Genomic DNA, 18,051 nt, shown 5'->3' with positions numbered 1-18,051 from the left:
AGATATATAGCACAAATTACGTAAATACCCTCAACAAATTTATTTGGGAAATGTTAAATAAGGGCAAAATGGACATTTTACACTTTGCACCATTTTGGTGAAAAATAGTGCAAAGTTTGGTGTTGGGTTGGAGCAATTTTGCACCAAAAAAAGTGAAAAATGGTGCAATAGTGTTGTGGTTGGAGATGCCCTTATGTCCACAAATTTCTATTGTCGCATTGAACTTGCGGGGAGAGATTTTTAAAATTATTTTCAACAACACATTCTATGAGACCAATGAATTTTTATAATTTTTTAATTATACATTCTCCAAAAATTATTTTTCACTTGAAAAAACTCTTCCAAATAAATGTTTAACCTTTATCTTTCAATTTACTAGCACATATTGTTCTTTACAGTGATTTTTATCTAAATATTATGTTAGTGTTCTTTGAAACTAGAGGCAAATATTTTGTATATAATCTTTTTTTACTTATTTAATTATGTAAGGGGAAAATAAGTATCTTTATGCTCTTATAATGAGTTTTTGGATGGGAAAATATGTTAATTAATAGAAGCTTAATGATTAGAATGGAGTTAATTAAATGAATGGTCCAAACTATAAAAGCACAAGTCTACAAAGAGTAATGAATAACATTTTTTTGATCGCTAAACAAGCGATATTCAATGAGTAAATTTAATGATCATTTATTCAATTAACTAGATAAAAATATAATAAATAAAAATTAAAAATACATGAATAAAGATTATGAATCTTTCATGAACTCGAAATATGGTACTATAGTTCGAAATGAAGCAAGATATTCATATATTAGCCAAAAGTTATACACACGTACTTACATATAGTCCGGAAATACCCAAATTACCCTTTCCACCGATTTTTCAAAATTGAAAAGTGGGCCACTAGTCAAATCAAATCAATTCATGCGACGACAACATGATCAAATCCAGACCCTTGATTCACCTAAGTAGGCCCTACCTCAAGTTCTAACACTTTTTCATTTCCTGTCTCACTCTATATAAATCCTCAAATCACCATTCTCTGACCAGTCACTTCTCTGTTTTCACTCGATTACTCTCACTATAATGCCGACGCCACCACTAATACCGTCGGTTCTAATCCTCGTACCACTACTCTTCTTCTCCTTCTGTACTGAGCCTGTAATTGCATGGCGCCCATGGCCTAATCAAACCCTCAACAAAACGGACTTCATCTTCGGTGGGTCAAAAAAATATGAGGGCTCATCGGAATTCGTTCAGTTGAAGTATCACATGGGGCCTGTACTCACCGCCAATATTACCGTCTATCCTATTTGGTATGGCTCGTGGCAAAAGTCCCAGAAACGTATAATCCGAGAATTCATCAGCTCGATCTCCTCTGTCGACGCCAAGCCGCCGTCGGTGGCCGGGTGGTGGAAAACCGTCCAGCAATACACTGATCAGACAGGCGCGAATATTTCACGTTACGTTCACATTGGTACTGAGAAGAACGACCGGTTTTTCTCCCACGGGAAATCACTAACTCGGCTGTCAGTTCAATCAGTTATAAAATCCGCCGTGACCTCCTCCACCCGCCCACTTCCGATCAACCCCAAGAGCGGGGTGTACCTTCTACTAACCTCGGAGGATGTGTACGTACAGAATTTCTGTAACAACGTTTGTGGGTTCCATTACTTTACCTTCCCCTCCATTGTCGGGTATACTCTACCGTACGCCTGGGTGGGTAACTCTGCTAAACTGTGCCCCGGCGTTTGCGCGTACCCCTTCGCCGCGCCGGCGTATATTCCGCAGCTGAAAGCGGTGAAATCACCAAACGGCGACGTAGGGGTCGACGGGATGATAAGCGTGATTGCACACGAAATTGCGGAGCTGTCCACGAACCCGCTGGTTAACGCCTGGTATGCGGGTCAAGACCCGGTTTTCCCAGTGGAGATCGCGGATCTTTGCGAGGGAATTTATGGGACCGGAGGTGGCGGATCCTATACCGGGCAGATGTTCAACGGTGAAGATGGTGCCACGTACAACATGAATGGGATCCGACGGAGGTTCTTGGTTCAGTGGGTTTGGAACCATTTGGTGAATTACTGCACCGGCCCGAATGCACTTGATCAGTAAATGCTTCATTTATGTTATTATGGCCTTTCGTTTTGAAATGTAAACTGTTTGTTTATTATTTTACTTGGGTTTTTGCTTATTAATGGATAATTAGTTTAGTCAATTAATTATAAGTGTGTTTTAACTTCAAAGATGACATGCAACGTAAAGCAACACCCAGTCGGCGGTGCAATTTAGCACATCCCTAGTGCCCCCAGGGCACATCTCCAAGTGATAAAAGGGGAAGGTGGAGAAATCTAGCTTTGTTTGAGATTGTCGTGTTAAGGGTTCGAATCCTGAAATATGAATTTGGCTCTTGAATAAGTGCAAGTGTACAAGCAGTCTTCCACCCTGTACCCTTGGAGGCATAATTTGCGATTTACTTCTCTTACGATAGCACATCTCTAGCGTTTTTGTGAGATTTGAGCCGAAGACTAATGATGATTGCTCTTTGTACCTTTTCTTTTACAAAAATAAGGGTAAATTTCATGGAATATGTTATTTGTATACAAAACGGTGTCTATACTAGTGTTCATCACTACACATAAAGTGGGTCTATTTTGAATAAATTATATTTTATTTAAAGTGGATTTTCATCCATGTGAGGGAAGTGAACACCAATATGAACACCCTGTAATATCATCCAAATTTCATTACACTTTTAGCTCTCTTGTGCACAGTAGTACAGATTTATGACTATATTTGTCTAATTTATGCAATGAATCACTTGAAAGTTTCTCTATGTACATCTAAATATGCCCTTGAATGAGCCATCTTTTCTAAAAACTCATTTTTTTCCGTAAACTCGTTTTTAATCAATAAAATAAGTTTGCATCTAAAGCCAAAACTTTTTCCTACTTTTTAACTACACAAATTTTCAAAAATTCACTATTTCAAAATCTTTTTTTCTTTTTTCTTTTTCCCAGAAAAATGGGCCTCAAAACAGAGCCTATGAATCATACATCTTTCCTGAAAAATCGTTAGAGTTCTTGAGCAAGCCTTTTAATTCAGAAGAAAAGAGGCAACAGGAAATGCAACCAGGTTGCTGTCATTATGAACATTTGATGCAGTGATTAACACATAACTATGCTTTATTGATGAATTTATTGCTTATTTTCTGTAGCTTCCCGAGGTATGAATCATATATTTCCCAAAAAATTGTAGAGTTCTTGACAACCGAGTGGCTGTCATTATGACCATTTTATGCACTGATGAACACACAACTATGCTTATATAAGCATGTATTAGAATATTTTCAAGAGACTATCTAAGTACAAGATACTATCTATTTTAGAGAGTCTGTTGCATGTTATCATATTTGGACAACCTACGTGGGCCTATGACCCACTCAATCTGAACCACGTGGCGCTCTAGCCGAGGTGGTTTGTATATCCGAGGCCCTTCATGCCGAGGCCTGTGAGAATAGCTGAAGTCCTAAAGCGGAAGTACTACATGAGTGGCAAAAGCCTCGAATCCGAAGTTGAAGCAGAAACCCCCAACCCATGAAGGAACGTTTTCCATGATCACTTCTCTCAAGAGATCTTCTACGTAAAGATCTTGTTAGAATGATTGATGGAACGTTTGTCATAAATATACATGTCAAGTCTTGTCATTAGCATGAGGATTCTGCATAAGCAATAAATGCGCAGCAAGCTAGCAAGTCAAGGATGATGCTTAGGATTGGATGTTTGAATTAAAGAGATGAAGCCACGTGTCACTTCATTTAAGGGCTGCCATTTCACATGTAACACTATAAATACTTCCCTTGTGTAACAGTGAAGGACTAATGCAAGAATCAGTACAAGAAATCATAATTTACTCAACTCTCTCTCATTATCTTGCAACATAATACGAGTTTACACATTTTCAGACACACTTCCAAACATCGATTGGTAATTATTGTACAATCGGATTAAAAACATTCTGTCGGATTTTAAACGTTCTCGTCTTGCACCGTTGAGCTCCTCCCATGCCCCCGATTCGTTCGTTCTAAACCATCCACGTGTCTTAGCGTGTAGGACCTTCGCTCACATGTGCGTGGGTGAGTCCGGCTTCTGTTGGCAACAGTTTTTGGGGTTAACAAATTGGCCCCGTCTGTGGGAAACCATACCATAATCACGAACAACCTTGTGGTGAAAGCTTATTGAAGAGCATTTGGGCATCTCCCTTGAAAAAGGCTTTGTTATTGAAAAAGAACAAGAGGAAGCCCCACAACTTAGCAAATCTGAAGAGTCAGACAAAAAGAAAATGAGTTCAAACGAAGACGCACCCCCCAGAAGGGTAAGAGAAAATGCAAATGTGCCTCTTCCACCCGCTGTCCCAGTAGCTCGGCAAAGACTCCACGACCACCAAAGAAGAGGTGGAATGTGAGCGACGACACGACTGTCAAGAGAAATGGCTGCTATGGCGGCCAACATGAGGGATATTGCTAGCCAAAATTTGGCTATGAGGGAGCTCATGGCCCAAATGTAGGGCCAAGGAGGCTCTCCCATTCCTCCATACGCCCCTCAAGGACACTACCAGTAAGAAGATGAAATTCAAAGTTATAGAGCTGCCTTGTCGGACTATAGCCGAGGTGGAAGCCCTTTTGAAAGGGAAGTTGAAGTTGATGTTTCCTCCAACTACGCTTCTAGCCGACCTACCAAGGTCCCATTGAACCATGATAACTTGCCACCTCCGTATAAGCAGAAGTCAAGACATAGGAGGGCAAACAGTGTATTTGACAGAATCAGCCCGCTGAACCAAGGTTTAGGCAACAGGAGACTCACCAGTTTTGGACAAGGCCACCTCCTCTACCTCCAATGCCCCAGCAACCGGAACCTCCTTCACCTCCAATGCTCCAGCAACTGGAAGAAAGGCATGAAATTGCCCCCCGTGTTGTACCACCTAGAAATAGGCGTCAGAGGAGGGAGGAAGAGGCTAGGAATCATCCCGGAACCTCTCACCAACAACCACGGAAGAGGCTGAGGAATATGATTCAGATGAACAGCACAGGTCCTGTGACTTGGACGACGACGATGAGAATTCGCCATTCTCGAGGGAAATAAGGAGTGCCCAGGTTTCAAACCACTATGTAATGCCAAAGATACCTAAGTATGACGGGAGAGGCAACCCAGAGAAGCACCTGAATGCTTATAAAACTCAATTGAGCCAAAGGGGCGCCACCCTAGCTGTGAAGTGCAGAACTTTCCATTTGACACTGAGTGGAGCGGCTGAAATTTGGTATAACAGGTTACCACCTGGGAGCATAAGAAGTTTGCCTGAGTTTAAGACAATATTCTTGAAGAGGTTCGCGGTAAGCAAAAAGGGAGAGACCCCCATCCAATGTCTCTAAGACATGAGACAAGCACATGGGGAGTTCCTAAAGAGCTTCCTATCACGCTTCACCGATGAGATGACGTATTGTGTGTAAGTCACCGACCGTGAGGCACTATCCGCATTAAGAGGAGGTTTGAACATGAATACCCTATTCTGGAGGGACGTACAAAATCAAGATCTACCACTTATGATGCCCTACTCGAGATGATGAGGCGGGAAATCATCAATGAAGAACTGATTAAGCATAGGAACATGGCAAGTAGAGGCCTCCCACCTCCTCAAAGGCAGCGTGCTAGAGGGCCGACCTCCCACCTGATGGACTACCAAATGAACTAGGCTGGAAATGAGAGTTCTCCCCAAACCACGATGAACTTCATGGAGTTCCTCATTATCGACAGTCGATCGGCTTACCATGGAGTATTAGGTAGGCCAGTCCTAAAGGAATTGGGAGTAATCACCTCCATCCACCACTTATGCATGAAATTCCCGACGAAAAATGGGGTAGCAACGGTGAGAGGTGACCAGAGAGGGTCGAGAGAGTGTTATCTAAGCTCTATAAAAAAGGTAGAGCCCCGGGACGTCCATGTAATCATAGCCGATATAGTCATGACTGACGTCCCAAGTGATGCTCCCACTGAACTAGAAGATATCGATATGATAGATGCGCCACCCAATCCGGAGGTCTTGGTCATTGATGAGATCGATCCCCGTATAATTGAACACGAACCTCAAGCATCCCCAGTTGAGGAATTTGAGAACTTCTTGGTAGACCCCTGAGACCCATCCAAGATGCTGAGAGTAGGCAAGGGCTTATCCAACATTCTGAAGGAAAAGATTAAAGATTTCTTAAGTAAGAACCTTGATGTCTTTGCTTGGAAGCATAAGGATATGGTAGGCATAGACCCTGTTAGGATCTTCCTCTTCCTGCTCACGGTGATTTCCGGGCTCAGTTAACCATTAAAACCGAATTCAACATCAAATTGGAGTCACCAAAGCCGCCGGCGCCTCTTCCTCCTATGGTTGCTTTCCTCCTTTGCTTTGTTGATTCAATCCACACACTTAGGATGGATACCGCTCAGGTAAGGTTCACAAAGACTCAAGCAATTGGGATGGAGAAGAAATCACGAAGAAGATGAAGGCAGAAGGACACGGCTGAACATGGCAGTTTCTCTATCTCACGGCTTCAACTTGGACGGGTTTAACTAGGATGAAAACACCAATATATATAGTAAGTCAAGTGGCCAACATAAGGTAAGTAGGGATATGGTAAGTAGGCTCGACTAGGGTTAACTTCCAATGGAAAGAATCAACAAGCCACAAAGAGTATTAGCCGTCCAATAGGTAAAGCAACGTTTGGTCGGTTCATCCATTATTCGATGTTGAATTATCGTTCAGTCATTCATGTCGACTGATAAAATTGGTTCTCATCATCGCCCGGGAGGTCGTTTGACAACATAATGTCTAACAGACCCCAAGGTCAGTTGCCATCACCTGAAGGTCGATCCAAAGGTTGCCCCACACAGAGAAAAAAGGAGAGTCCTCAATCCTGAAAGGTACGAGGCTCTGAAGAAAGATGTCCAGAAGCTCATCCAAAACGGCTTTATCAGGGAGGCTACCTATCCGAGGTGGGTCTCCAACCCGATTTTAGTAAAGAAACACAATGGCAAGTGGAGGGTGTGCATCAACTTCACCAAACTCAACAGAGCTTGCCCAAAAGACAGCTTTCCTCTCCCAAGGATTGATCAACTAGTAGACTCCACGGCTGGGTACGAGTTGTTGAGCTTTATGGACGCATACTCCGGCTACAACCAAATACCCATGCTCCCGGCCGATGAGGAGCACACCCTTTCATTACAGACCGAGGCCTTTATTGTTATAGGATGATGCCCTTTGGGTTGAAAAACGTCGGAGCGAGTTACCAAAGGCTCGTCAACAAAATGTTTATGGACCTCATCGGCAAGACAATGGAGGTATATGTAGACGACATGTTGGCGAAAAGTTTGGAGGCTAAGGATCACATAACGCACCTCAACAGCACCTTCCAAATCTTGAGAAGATATGGGATGAGGCTCAACCCCCTCAAGTGCGCCTTTGGAGTGGCCTCCGGCAAATTCTTAGGATATATAGTCAATCAACGTGGAATTGAAGCCAATCCTGAGAAGATTGAGGCCCTACACAAGATGAGGTCCCCCCAAAAGCCAAAGGAGGTGCAAAGTTTGACCGGACGAGTGGCCGCACTTAGCCGCTTCGTCTCCAAAGCTACAGACAAATGCCTCCCATTTTTTAAGGTGCTAAAAGTTGGGAAGAAGTTCCAATGGAACGAGGAATGTGAAGAGGCCTTCCAAGGCCTGAAAAGGCACTTGGGGCAGGCCCCCCTCCTCTCCAAACTGAAGCTCAGAGAGATCCTACAACTATATCTGGCCGTCTCAAATGAGGCCATCAATTCGGTTCTGACTCGAGAAGAGAGAACCACCCAACTTCCAGTCTACTATACAAGTAAAGTACTCCTATCGCCGGAAAGTGTGACAAATGTCAACGATTCTCTTCGGTACAAAGGCAACCGTCGCAGGATTTGACTGCGGTTTCCAGCCTTTGGCCTTTCTCGAAATGGGGTATGGATCTCATAGGCCCTTTACCTAAGGATAGAGGAGGTGCAAGTTTTGCAATTGTGGCCATTGATTATTTTACGAAATGGGTTGAGGCTGAGCCACCGACAAAATTCACAGCAGCCAACACTTCCAAGTTCTTGTGGAAGAATATTATATGCCGGTTTGGGATTCTCTACTCAATTATCTCAGACAATGGTAGACAATTTGACAACAAGAAGGTCAGAACATTATGCGAAGAACTCGGCATCAAGAAGCATTTCTCCACGCCTCACCACCCACAAGCAAATGGCCAAGTGGCGGCTATCAACAAAACAATCAAACACGTCCTGAAAAGGAAGCTCGATGTGTCAAAAGGGGCTTGGGTGGACGAGCTACCACAAGTTCTTTGGGCAATCCGAACCACCATGAGGACGCCGACCGTGGAAACACCTTTTCTCATGGCATATGGTACTGAGGCGATGAACCCCGTTGAGGTCGAACTTCCGTCTCCAAGACTTCTGCATTTTAGTGAAATAACAAACGATGAGCTTCGGAGGTGCGACCTCGACTTCATCGAAGAGAGAAGAGATGACTCCCAGTTGAAGCTCGCCACATACCAAAGAAAAATGACGAAGTACTTCAACTCAAAGGTAAAGAAGAGATCATTCCGAGTCAACGACTTAGTCCTTAGGAGAGTCTTCCTCTCCTCAAAGGAACCTGGTTCTGGTTCCCTAGGTCCGAACTGGGAAGGGCTATATAAAATCAGAGAAGAAATTCGACCTGGGACTTAGTGGATTGAAGACATGGACGACAAGGCCTACTTCAACTCAAAGGTAAAGAAGAGATCATTCCGAGTCAACGACTTGGTCCTTAGGAGAGTCTTCCTCTCCTCAAAGGAAACTGGTTCTGGTTACCTAGGTCCGAACTGGGAAGGGCTATATAAAATCAGAGAAGAAATTCGACCTGGAACTTACTGGATTGAAGATATGGACGGCAAGGCCCAACCCCATCCATGGAACATCGAGCACCTCAGAATATATTACCAATGAATGTACTACCTCGTTGGACGACCTTTCCCAGCTCTTGTAACATTTCTATGGTTCAATAAAATTCTATGATTAAGTTAACGTGTCCCATTATTTCCTCACCTCGGAGGAGAGGCCAGCGTCCCATCTTTGGGCCACCTCGCTTGAACTCCGAGACGCATGTACCTACCTCCCTTTGGCGAGGCTGAACGTACTACTACCTCGTTTGAACTACGAGGCAAATGCACATGGCTGCACCATCTACCATGTTGGGAAGCGTCGTCACCTCGGAGTAGAGGCGGGGGTTCCTCCTTTGGGCCACCTCGTTTGAACTACGAGGCAAATGCACATGCCTCCCTTTGGCGAGGCTGAACGCCAAGGGGAGAAGCCTCAACATGGCTGCACCATCCACCATGTTGGGAAGCGTCGTCACCTCGGAGGAGAGGCCGGGATCTCATCTCTGGGCCACCTTGTTTGAACTCCGAGGCGCATGCACATGCCTCCCTTTGGCGAGGCTGAATGCCAAAGAAGGAAGCCTCAACATGGCTGCACCATCCACCATGTTAGGAAGTGTCGTCACCTCGGAGTAGAGGCTAGGGTCCTATATCTAGTCCACCTCACTTCAATTCCGAGGCTCATACACTTCAATTCCCAGTTCGGCTGCAACAGTTCATTCTTAAGATCTCTTCAGGTTACAGTTATTAAGTTTAAGTACAATTTATTTGCTTAAGTCCAATGGTCATAACTCAGCTAAAGTTATTTAGTCCATCAGTCAATGTTACGTTCAATTACTTAGCAAGGCCAACACACCAAAGAAAGAAACAACATTAAGCGAAAAAGGCATTATATTGATTTTCAATTAAGGTTACAAAAGGAAGGCTTGAAGCCAGTACATTATGAATAATTGAAAAGAAAATTATCCTAAGCCTGAGAAGGTGATGGAGGTGCTTCAGCAGCTTGAGCGTCAGCGTTTGCTTCTTCTGCCTTTGCTACTTCATCTCCCACCGCTTCACCAGCTAGGGTTTGAGGCACCTCGTCCACAAATTCCAACCTGTGTTGTGACAGGTCCTGATTTGGGTACAATTCCTCAGCCCCCTCCATCACCTCGGCATAAGCAAAGTTCCTCCAGTAAGTGCTGAAGCTCTTGTACTCCTCGGTATTGTGGAAGTTGGCAATGTAGTCTCTCACTGCCTCCTTCCTTGCACTTCGGGCTTCCTCCTTAGCATGGGTTGCATCATCGACGTACTACTTAATTTGGCCCTCGATGAACTTGTATGCGTCCTGGCCCCTACCAGCTCCAGGTTAGCCTTCTCCAAGGCTTCGGTTGTCACTTTCTGGTGGTCATTGGAAACCTCCACCTTCTTAGTCAAAGAGGCAACCTCGCACTGGGACTCATGTACCTCCCTCTTCAATGCCTCTATCTGAGCTAAGGCAAACTCCAGTTTGGCCGATTCTTCAAGTTTTTGGGCCCTGGCTTCTTCAGTTTCGGCCCTAGCTGCCTTCAGCTACTCTGCAAGGGAGGCAACCTTCTTCTCAGAGGACTGGGTCCTCATCTGAAAATTAGTAAGAGCCTCTCTGCACTCCAGTGCGAGGCCAAAAGTCCTAACGCTTTGGCTCACAAGAGCCCTCGTTAAGTCAGTGGCATCGCAGGCGGAGGCGTGCAGCTACCACCGATCCGTCAAGAATTTATAAAAACTTTCAGCAGTGCTTCGAATTTCAGGTGGCAGGGCCTCCACCAAAACTGGGGCCAGAGGCTCCTCCCTGCCTGCAAGGAAACTCGGAGACTTGCCTTGTACTCGAATAGGTTTCTCCTTGGCAGCCTCCTCCTCAGCCACCTCAGCTTGCCTCTTTGCAGCCTCCTCCCTCGCTTCATCAGCCTCTGCACGCCTGACCATTTCAATTTTAACCGCTTTCGAAGCCGCTTCCAGTAGCTTCGACGGTCCGGCTTCTTTGCCTTAGGACACAGAACTCCCAAATTTGCCAGACGAGCTGGAGATGTGCACCAGCTTCCTTTTCTTCGGCTCCTCAGAGACTTTTTCCTTCCCCCGAGGCTCCTTTGCCTTTTCTTGCCTCTAGGGGGTCTCCTCTTCGGAAGCCCGCCAGGTGCTGTCCTTGGAGAGACGTTCGACTCTACCTCGGACCTCCTTTGCACCACTTGACCCCGGCTTCAGGGGCCTCACCTTCACAGTGGAAGTTGCCCTCAGTATAGACGCCATGTCAGGCGCTGGGTACTCTTTCCTCTTAAACTTATCTGCAGAGCGCAGTGCGTCAATACCAAAATGAAAACACAAAAAATATACAAGTGTGGGAGCTTCATACCCTTGGAGGCCATCAGTTCGAAGTCCAGGAAACAGCGACTTCTGTCGATGAGGTGATTGAAGTGGCGAAGCTTCAGAGGTCTCTTGTAAATATCCTCTATCACTTCAAACTCCTCCCTGCTCAGCTTGAACCTCTTACTGCAATCTGCAAACGAGGCATCAACAGTTGGAAAAAAAAAAAATTAAAGCTAAAAACGGAATGCAAACTACTAGGGTGGGAGACTCACGAGCTTCATAGTACTGGGTTAGTACTGTGCAAGACAATGCTTTGTCTCCCTCCACCGCCTGCCACCTGCCCCTCACCCAGAACCATGACTCCTTCCACCCCTTTATGGAAGAAGGTAGCCCCACCACAAAAGGTGCATGGGTCCCCCAGGGAGTCAAGTAATACCACCCCTTGGACTCCTTACCTATTATCCTAGGTTGAAATAGGGTCATGAAAACGTGTTGAGGCATGTCTTCCCCAAGTGACACTTCCTTCCACTGGAAGTACGAGCCGACCAACTGGCTCCACCCATTTGGCAGAACTTGGGTTGGCGACAACATGAAATTTCTCAGCACAGCCCTGAAGAAGGGGTGCAGAGGAAGATGCATACCTGCCTTAAATAAATATTCGGTCACAGCCACGCACCCTGGCCTCGGATAACAGGCTCGCTCATGGGTCTCGGGCACTAACATCTCCACATAATGAGGTACACAATACCTCTCCCTTATCTCCTCCAACCTCTTCGACGTCATATTCGAAGGGACTCTAGATGCCCCCACTCTATATTGTAATCTACTTCGTCCTTGGTCATAGCAATATGCTCAACCTCGGAGACCCCCCTATAACTAGACCTCGACCAAACGACGCGACAGTAACTGACTCCCTACTCGAAGTCGACTCCATCTCAGAAAGCAACTAACACAATAAGAGGATTTTTGTGAAAATACCTCCTAAAAAACTACGCGAACTGAGTTTGCCGAAAAAGCAGTAGACGAAATTGTCTCAACGCCGGGATGTCTAAGCTCTAAGAGGAGAAATCAGATTGCAAGTGCTAAAAAAAATTCTAAAAAGGGGAGTTCTCTCGCCTTTTATAAAGGATCCGGACGAACCCACACCATCAGATCGAAGCTCATTCAATCTGAATCCTTCAGTTTAAATCAAATCTGAGGCATAGAATTCAAACGATTTTTCAAACCTACACCTCAAATTTAAGCGCGTTTTCCACGCACCTCAGCCAACGCGTCTGCTTCTAGAAGCTCCAACTGTTCTAATAATTACGATTTTAATTCGGCGGCAGCAGGCGCCTTGGAAGTTGTAACGGTTCAGCCACCTTTCCTCGAAAACATGCGCAAAACATCAAATCGTTGGCACAACTAACAAAGAACAATTATTATTAATGAACCTCGGCTTCATCTTCAACATTTAGCCATCAAGCCTCGCAGGTTCGGTTTCCCAACCACCTCGGCTTCATCTTCAACATTCAACCATCAAGCATCGCAAGTTCTGTTTCCCAACCACCTCGGCTCATCTCCATCTACCAGGTCTCTCGAGCCTCGCACATTCAGTTCGTGCCACCACCTCGGCTCCTACATCATTCACCCGCAACAATACATTTCAAACTCTAACCATGATATAAATATCTATACTTGGACTTGGGGGACTATTATTTATGGTTAAAAAATTCTTTCAATTTTTACCCAACCCACTAGCTTTACTTCATTGAAGTCCACGCATGACATAAATGACTATAATTGGATTTGGGGGACTATTGTTACGTGTTGTCATACTTGACCAATCTATGTGGGCCTATGACCCACTTAATCTGAACCATGTGGCGCTCTAGCTGAGGTGGTTTGTATATCTGAGGCCTTTCATGCCGAGGCCTGTGAGGATAGCTAAAGCCCTAAAGCGGAAGTACTACATGAGTGGCAGAAGCCTCGAATCCGAAGCTGAAGCAGAAGCCCTTGAACCATGAAGGAACGTCTTCCATGATTACTTCTTCCAAGAGATCTTCTACGTAAAGATCTTGTTAGAATGATTGATGGAACGTTTATCATAAGTATACATATCAAGTCTTGTCATTAGCATGGGGGTTCTGCATAAGCAATAAATGCGCAGTAAGCTAGCAAGTCAAGGATGATGCCTAGGATTGGATGTTTGAATTAAGGAGATGAGGCCACGTGCCACCTCATCTAAGGGCTGTCATTTCACATGTAACACTATAAATACTTCCCTTGTATAACAGTGAAGGACTAATGTAAGAATCAATACAAGAAACCATAATTTACTCAACTCTCTCTCATTATCTTGCAACATAATACGAGTTTACACATTTTCAGATAAACACTTCCAAATATCGATTAATAATTATTGTACAATCGGATTAAAAACATCCCGTCGGATTCTGAACGTTCTCGTCCTGCGCCGTTGAGCTACTCCCACGCCCCCGATTCGTTCATTCTAAACCATCTACGTGTCTTAGCGTGTACGACCTTCGTTCACGTGTGCGCGAGTGAGTCCGGTATCTGTTGGCAACACTTTTTGGGGTCAACAGAGTCAATGCTTAAAAATAAGCTTCAAAGAAAAATAAATAAACTTTTTAAAATAGAGAGTGAGTTTGGGGAGAAATCAATAGATATTTCTTTAAGAGCTAAAATAGAGAGCATTGTTAGAGTTTATAAAAGTTTGACTGTTTAAATTTAGAGATCTCTCTTCTATGCATAAAATGTTCTATATAAATAAAGATTTTTTTTAATTTTTTAATCTTTTATTTTTTTTTTATACTCTTATGTTTTGCATCGTAAGTTTTGAATTTATTGCTCGTTTTATTTTTTCTGTAGCCTCCCGAAGTATGGAATGGCGGCGTTGGGTTTGTGTCCAAGGAAATGATTCAGACTCACTGCCCTGCGCCAGCACCTGATATTCAGGTTAGAATAAAGCAACCTCTTGTTGCACCTTTTAAGTTCATTTTCCACTTAATTCCCTATAGTTTGATCACCATTTGTTAGCATCTAATGGACAATGAAAGAGACGAATTTTGCTGAAATCTCAAGAGAAACTGAAGCACCATGCTTATTCTGGTATGGCAGATACTGAGATGTGGCCCTCCTCCAATGAACAAGGCTATGGCTGCTCATCTCGAAGCTCTTGGATATGCGCCGGGGATGCAATTCCAATTTTAGTGTAGCATGAGGCCTCGACCCTTTTAGACGTGATTTTCTTACATTCTTGGGGAAAATGTGTAGTATTTTGATTTGCATAATGTGGAGGCAAATTTCAATAGATTTCTCTTCAAAAAATTGTAACTTCTTAAAATTCTCCACATGGTTTTATCTATGATAATTTTATGATTCTCGATATTAATTTCATAAAACGGCGAAGAACGTCCAACTCCAACTATTAGGGAAAAAGATTCAACAGAATAATGAGCACAGGCATAGACGTCTTAGACTATGTTTGGCTAAGCTTAAAACAGTAAACTTGCATGTATAAATTACTTTTCGCCTCAATAACAATTTTATTTCTATACTACCATAAAAGAGAGAATGAGAGTTTACTATTTATTTTTGTCACACTCGTTTTCACACTTAACTGTTTTGGCAACAGGAAAAATGCTATTAAAAAATACTGTAGAAATTTTGTCACACGCTATTGTCCACTGTAATATTTTTCCCTTGCTTTGAGCCTGACACACTATGCTCTTTCTCCTAATTTTCACGCTATGAACTATTAACCATATATTATATATTTAAATTTTGAAAATTATATTAATAAACAAAATTATTTTAAATAAAATGTAAAAAAAAAAAACATATTCACTTCATTTATGGAGAAAAAAAATTACGTCATACCACATAATTTTTTTTGAGTAAAATAATGTATTGAGAAAATTATTGCGAAAAAATAATAAATAGTAATAAAATAATTGATTTTTTGAAGAAAAAACGATTTATACACATTTTTTAACACTACCATAAAAAAGAGAATGAGGGTTTACAGTTCATTTTTGTCTCACTCGTTTTCAAACTTAACTGGTTTGAAAACTTGTGTGGCAACAGGAAAATGCTATTCAAAAATACTGTAGAAATTTTGTCACACGCTATTGTCCACTGTAATATCTCTCCTTTGCTTTGATTCTGACACACCATACTCTTTCTCCTAATTCTCACGCTATTAACTATCAACCATATCTTATATATTTAAATTTTGAAAATTATATTAATAAACAAAATTATTGTAAATAAAATGTAAAAAAAAAAAAAACATATTCACTTCATGTATGGAGAAAAAAATTACGTCATGCCACATAATTTTTCTTGAGCAAAATGATTTATTGAGAAAATTGTTGCGAAAAAATAATAAATAGTAATAAAATAATTGATTTTTTGAAGAAAAAACGATTTATACGCATTTTTTAACACATATATTTAATGTCCGTTTAACTATTTTCGATATTAATTTATATCATTCGATGTATCTATGATATATTTCTCAAAATGAGTTTCGAGAGAATATAAAATATTTATCGATTCGACTATCGTATAATGGTCGATAAATTTTTAGAGTTAACTTGTTATCGAAAATTTCGATATATAGTTTCAAAATGCCTATTTTGACGTCCCGTAACATTTGCTACGATTAGTCGTTTCATGCACCGTTAACGACGTGCAATACTATGTCGCAAGTACTTCAATATTATATTAAGAATGTAATATTTCGACTTCGCTTGATATCTTGTATTGAGCCCGAAAATGAACACAAAAATATAAGTTAATAAAAAAAAAAGATGAAACGTGTAGTAAACCTCCGTGCATGGAGGATCACGGAGGATTGGAAGGTTCGTGCATGAAGCTTCTACGCCTTCGTGCACGGATCAATGTTCGAACTAATGCACTTTTTTTTTTACTTTTATTTGTCGTAAATTCTTTTATTAATATTTAATTTTAAACAATTAAATATATTTAAATATTTACTTACAAATGCTAAAGTTAATATTTTTTACCTATAAATAACATTTACCATTACAATTTTTTTTATTACTTTTAAATAACTTTAGCTGATTTTTTTACTTATAGTGTAATCTTTTTATTAATATTTAATTTAATAAACTAAATATATCTAAATATTTATACTTAACAAATTTTAAGTTTACATTTTTTTTTATATATATATATTAGTAGTTTTTGCAATTATATATAAGAGATTTAGAATCTAAAATGTAAAGAGTTACTTACTATTATAGTAGTAGGTAAAAAAAAAATGGTAAAAGTTATTTCAGATCAAAGTTAAAAAAAAAATTGTAATTGTAATTTCGATTTTTTTAAAAAATGTAATTGTAAAAGTTATTTATAAGTGAAAAATATGAACTTCGATTTTTAAATATATATTTGTAAAATGTAAATAATTACTTACGAGTAGAAAATTTGCTCTAAGTTAATTACGAGTATAAATTTTTTCGCTTTTTTTAAATTGCTCGATTAAAATGATTTCAATTTTAATTATTTGTATTTATTATATTTTTTTACTTCTTTTCCAGTGGATTGGTGGAAATTGTATAGTTTCTTGTTAAAAAAAAAAAAAAAAAACTCAGAATGGTATTTTTGTCACGTACGTTTTCACATTGAACTGGTTTGAAATGTTTGGTTCAAATGATTTGTCTTTTTCATTTAATATAACATAATAAATAAAAGAAGATATAAAAAAATATATAAAGTAATGTACTATTTATCACTTTCTCAAGTTATCCAGTCTTGTTCCTTCCTTCAATTGGATTGATTTGTCTCCAAAAAATTCAAGCTTCCGTTTACGAAAGAACTTTCTATATTTAAAACTTTCGATATTCTTCTTTCTTTCTGTATGAAAAAAATTCGTGTATTCGTCATCTCGATTTTGGAGAAGAAAATTATGGAATTTGTAACGATTCTATTTGGGTATGTCCTTGAAAATTTTAGTTTTTGTTTGTGTTTTTTTATTTTTTTGTTTTTTTTATTTATTTAACATACATTGTTTTTTATTCAGTCTACAGATGAAAATTTAGTTTCGCTCATATTTTTCTACGTAATGTGAGGTATGTTATTCTTTCTGTATATACATGAAAATCTAAGTAATTTTTTCTTTATTTGTTGGATAGAGCTATGAAAGTTTTATTTTTTTCTTTTTTTTTTTTCAAATGTATTTATTTCTTACTATTTTTTTTCAAGTTTAAGTAATGTAACATAAATTTTCATGGAATTTGTAACGATTTTGTTTGGGTATGTCCTTGGAATTTTTTCTGTTTTTTATTTTTTATTTATTTATTTATTTAACATATGTTGTTTTTTATTCTGTCTACAGATGAAAATTTTGCTTCGCTCATATTTTTCTACGTAATGTGAGGCATGTTATTCTTTTTGTATATACATGAAAATTTAAGTAAATTTTTCTTTATTTGTTGGATATATCTATGAAGGTTTTATTTTTTTTTTCTTTCATATGTATTTATTTTTTTCATATTTAAGTAATGTAACATATTTTTTTTGTTCTGTGTATACAACTTGGCTACGTCTTTCTTTCTTTACCGTTATCTACATGAAAAGTTTAAATTTTTCGATCATTGTTGTTTATATTTAATGAAGATTACAATAGTTTGGTATAGGAATTTTTGATTGTTATCGTCCAGTTAGTACGATTTATAGTTCCTTTTTTACGTGCATTTTCAAAGAGGATTGTTGATTTGCGGAATG

General features: G+C 40.5%; 1 protein-coding gene and 1 long non-coding RNA gene across 2 annotated transcripts; both read left to right on the top strand.

The window, feature by feature from the left end:
- Nucleotides 1–1,038: 1,038 nt before the first annotated feature.
- On the top strand, nt 1,039–2,588 carry LOC111386274 (protein EXORDIUM-like 3). Its single transcript, XM_023010737.1, has one exon. The coding sequence runs from the start codon at nt 1,087–1,089 to the stop codon at nt 2,113–2,115; it is 1,029 nt and encodes a 342-aa protein (XP_022866505.1). The 5' UTR covers nt 1,039–1,086; the 3' UTR covers nt 2,116–2,588.
- Nucleotides 2,589–2,997: 409 nt separating this feature from the next.
- Nucleotides 2,998–14,688, top strand: LOC111386264. The gene is made up of 3 exons (XR_002701185.1): nt 2,998–3,135; nt 14,170–14,256; nt 14,419–14,688. It is a non-coding gene; the product is annotated as an uncharacterized LOC111386264 (long non-coding RNA).
- Nucleotides 14,689–18,051: the final 3,363 nt, after the last annotated feature.

The sequence above is a fragment of the Olea europaea genome, unplaced genomic scaffold (assembly GCF_002742605.1).
Source record: "Olea europaea var. sylvestris unplaced genomic scaffold, O_europaea_v1 scaffold349, whole genome shotgun sequence".
Taxonomy (NCBI): domain Eukaryota; kingdom Viridiplantae; phylum Streptophyta; class Magnoliopsida; order Lamiales; family Oleaceae; genus Olea; species Olea europaea.
The sequence above is the reverse complement of the archived record's forward strand: the minus strand, read 5'-3'. Positions and strand labels throughout refer to the sequence as shown.

Coding starts and splice junctions, on each gene's coding strand:
- LOC111386274 (XM_023010737.1), top strand. CDS start 1,087: ATGCCGACGCCACCACTAATACCGTCGGTTCTAATCCTCGTACCACTA.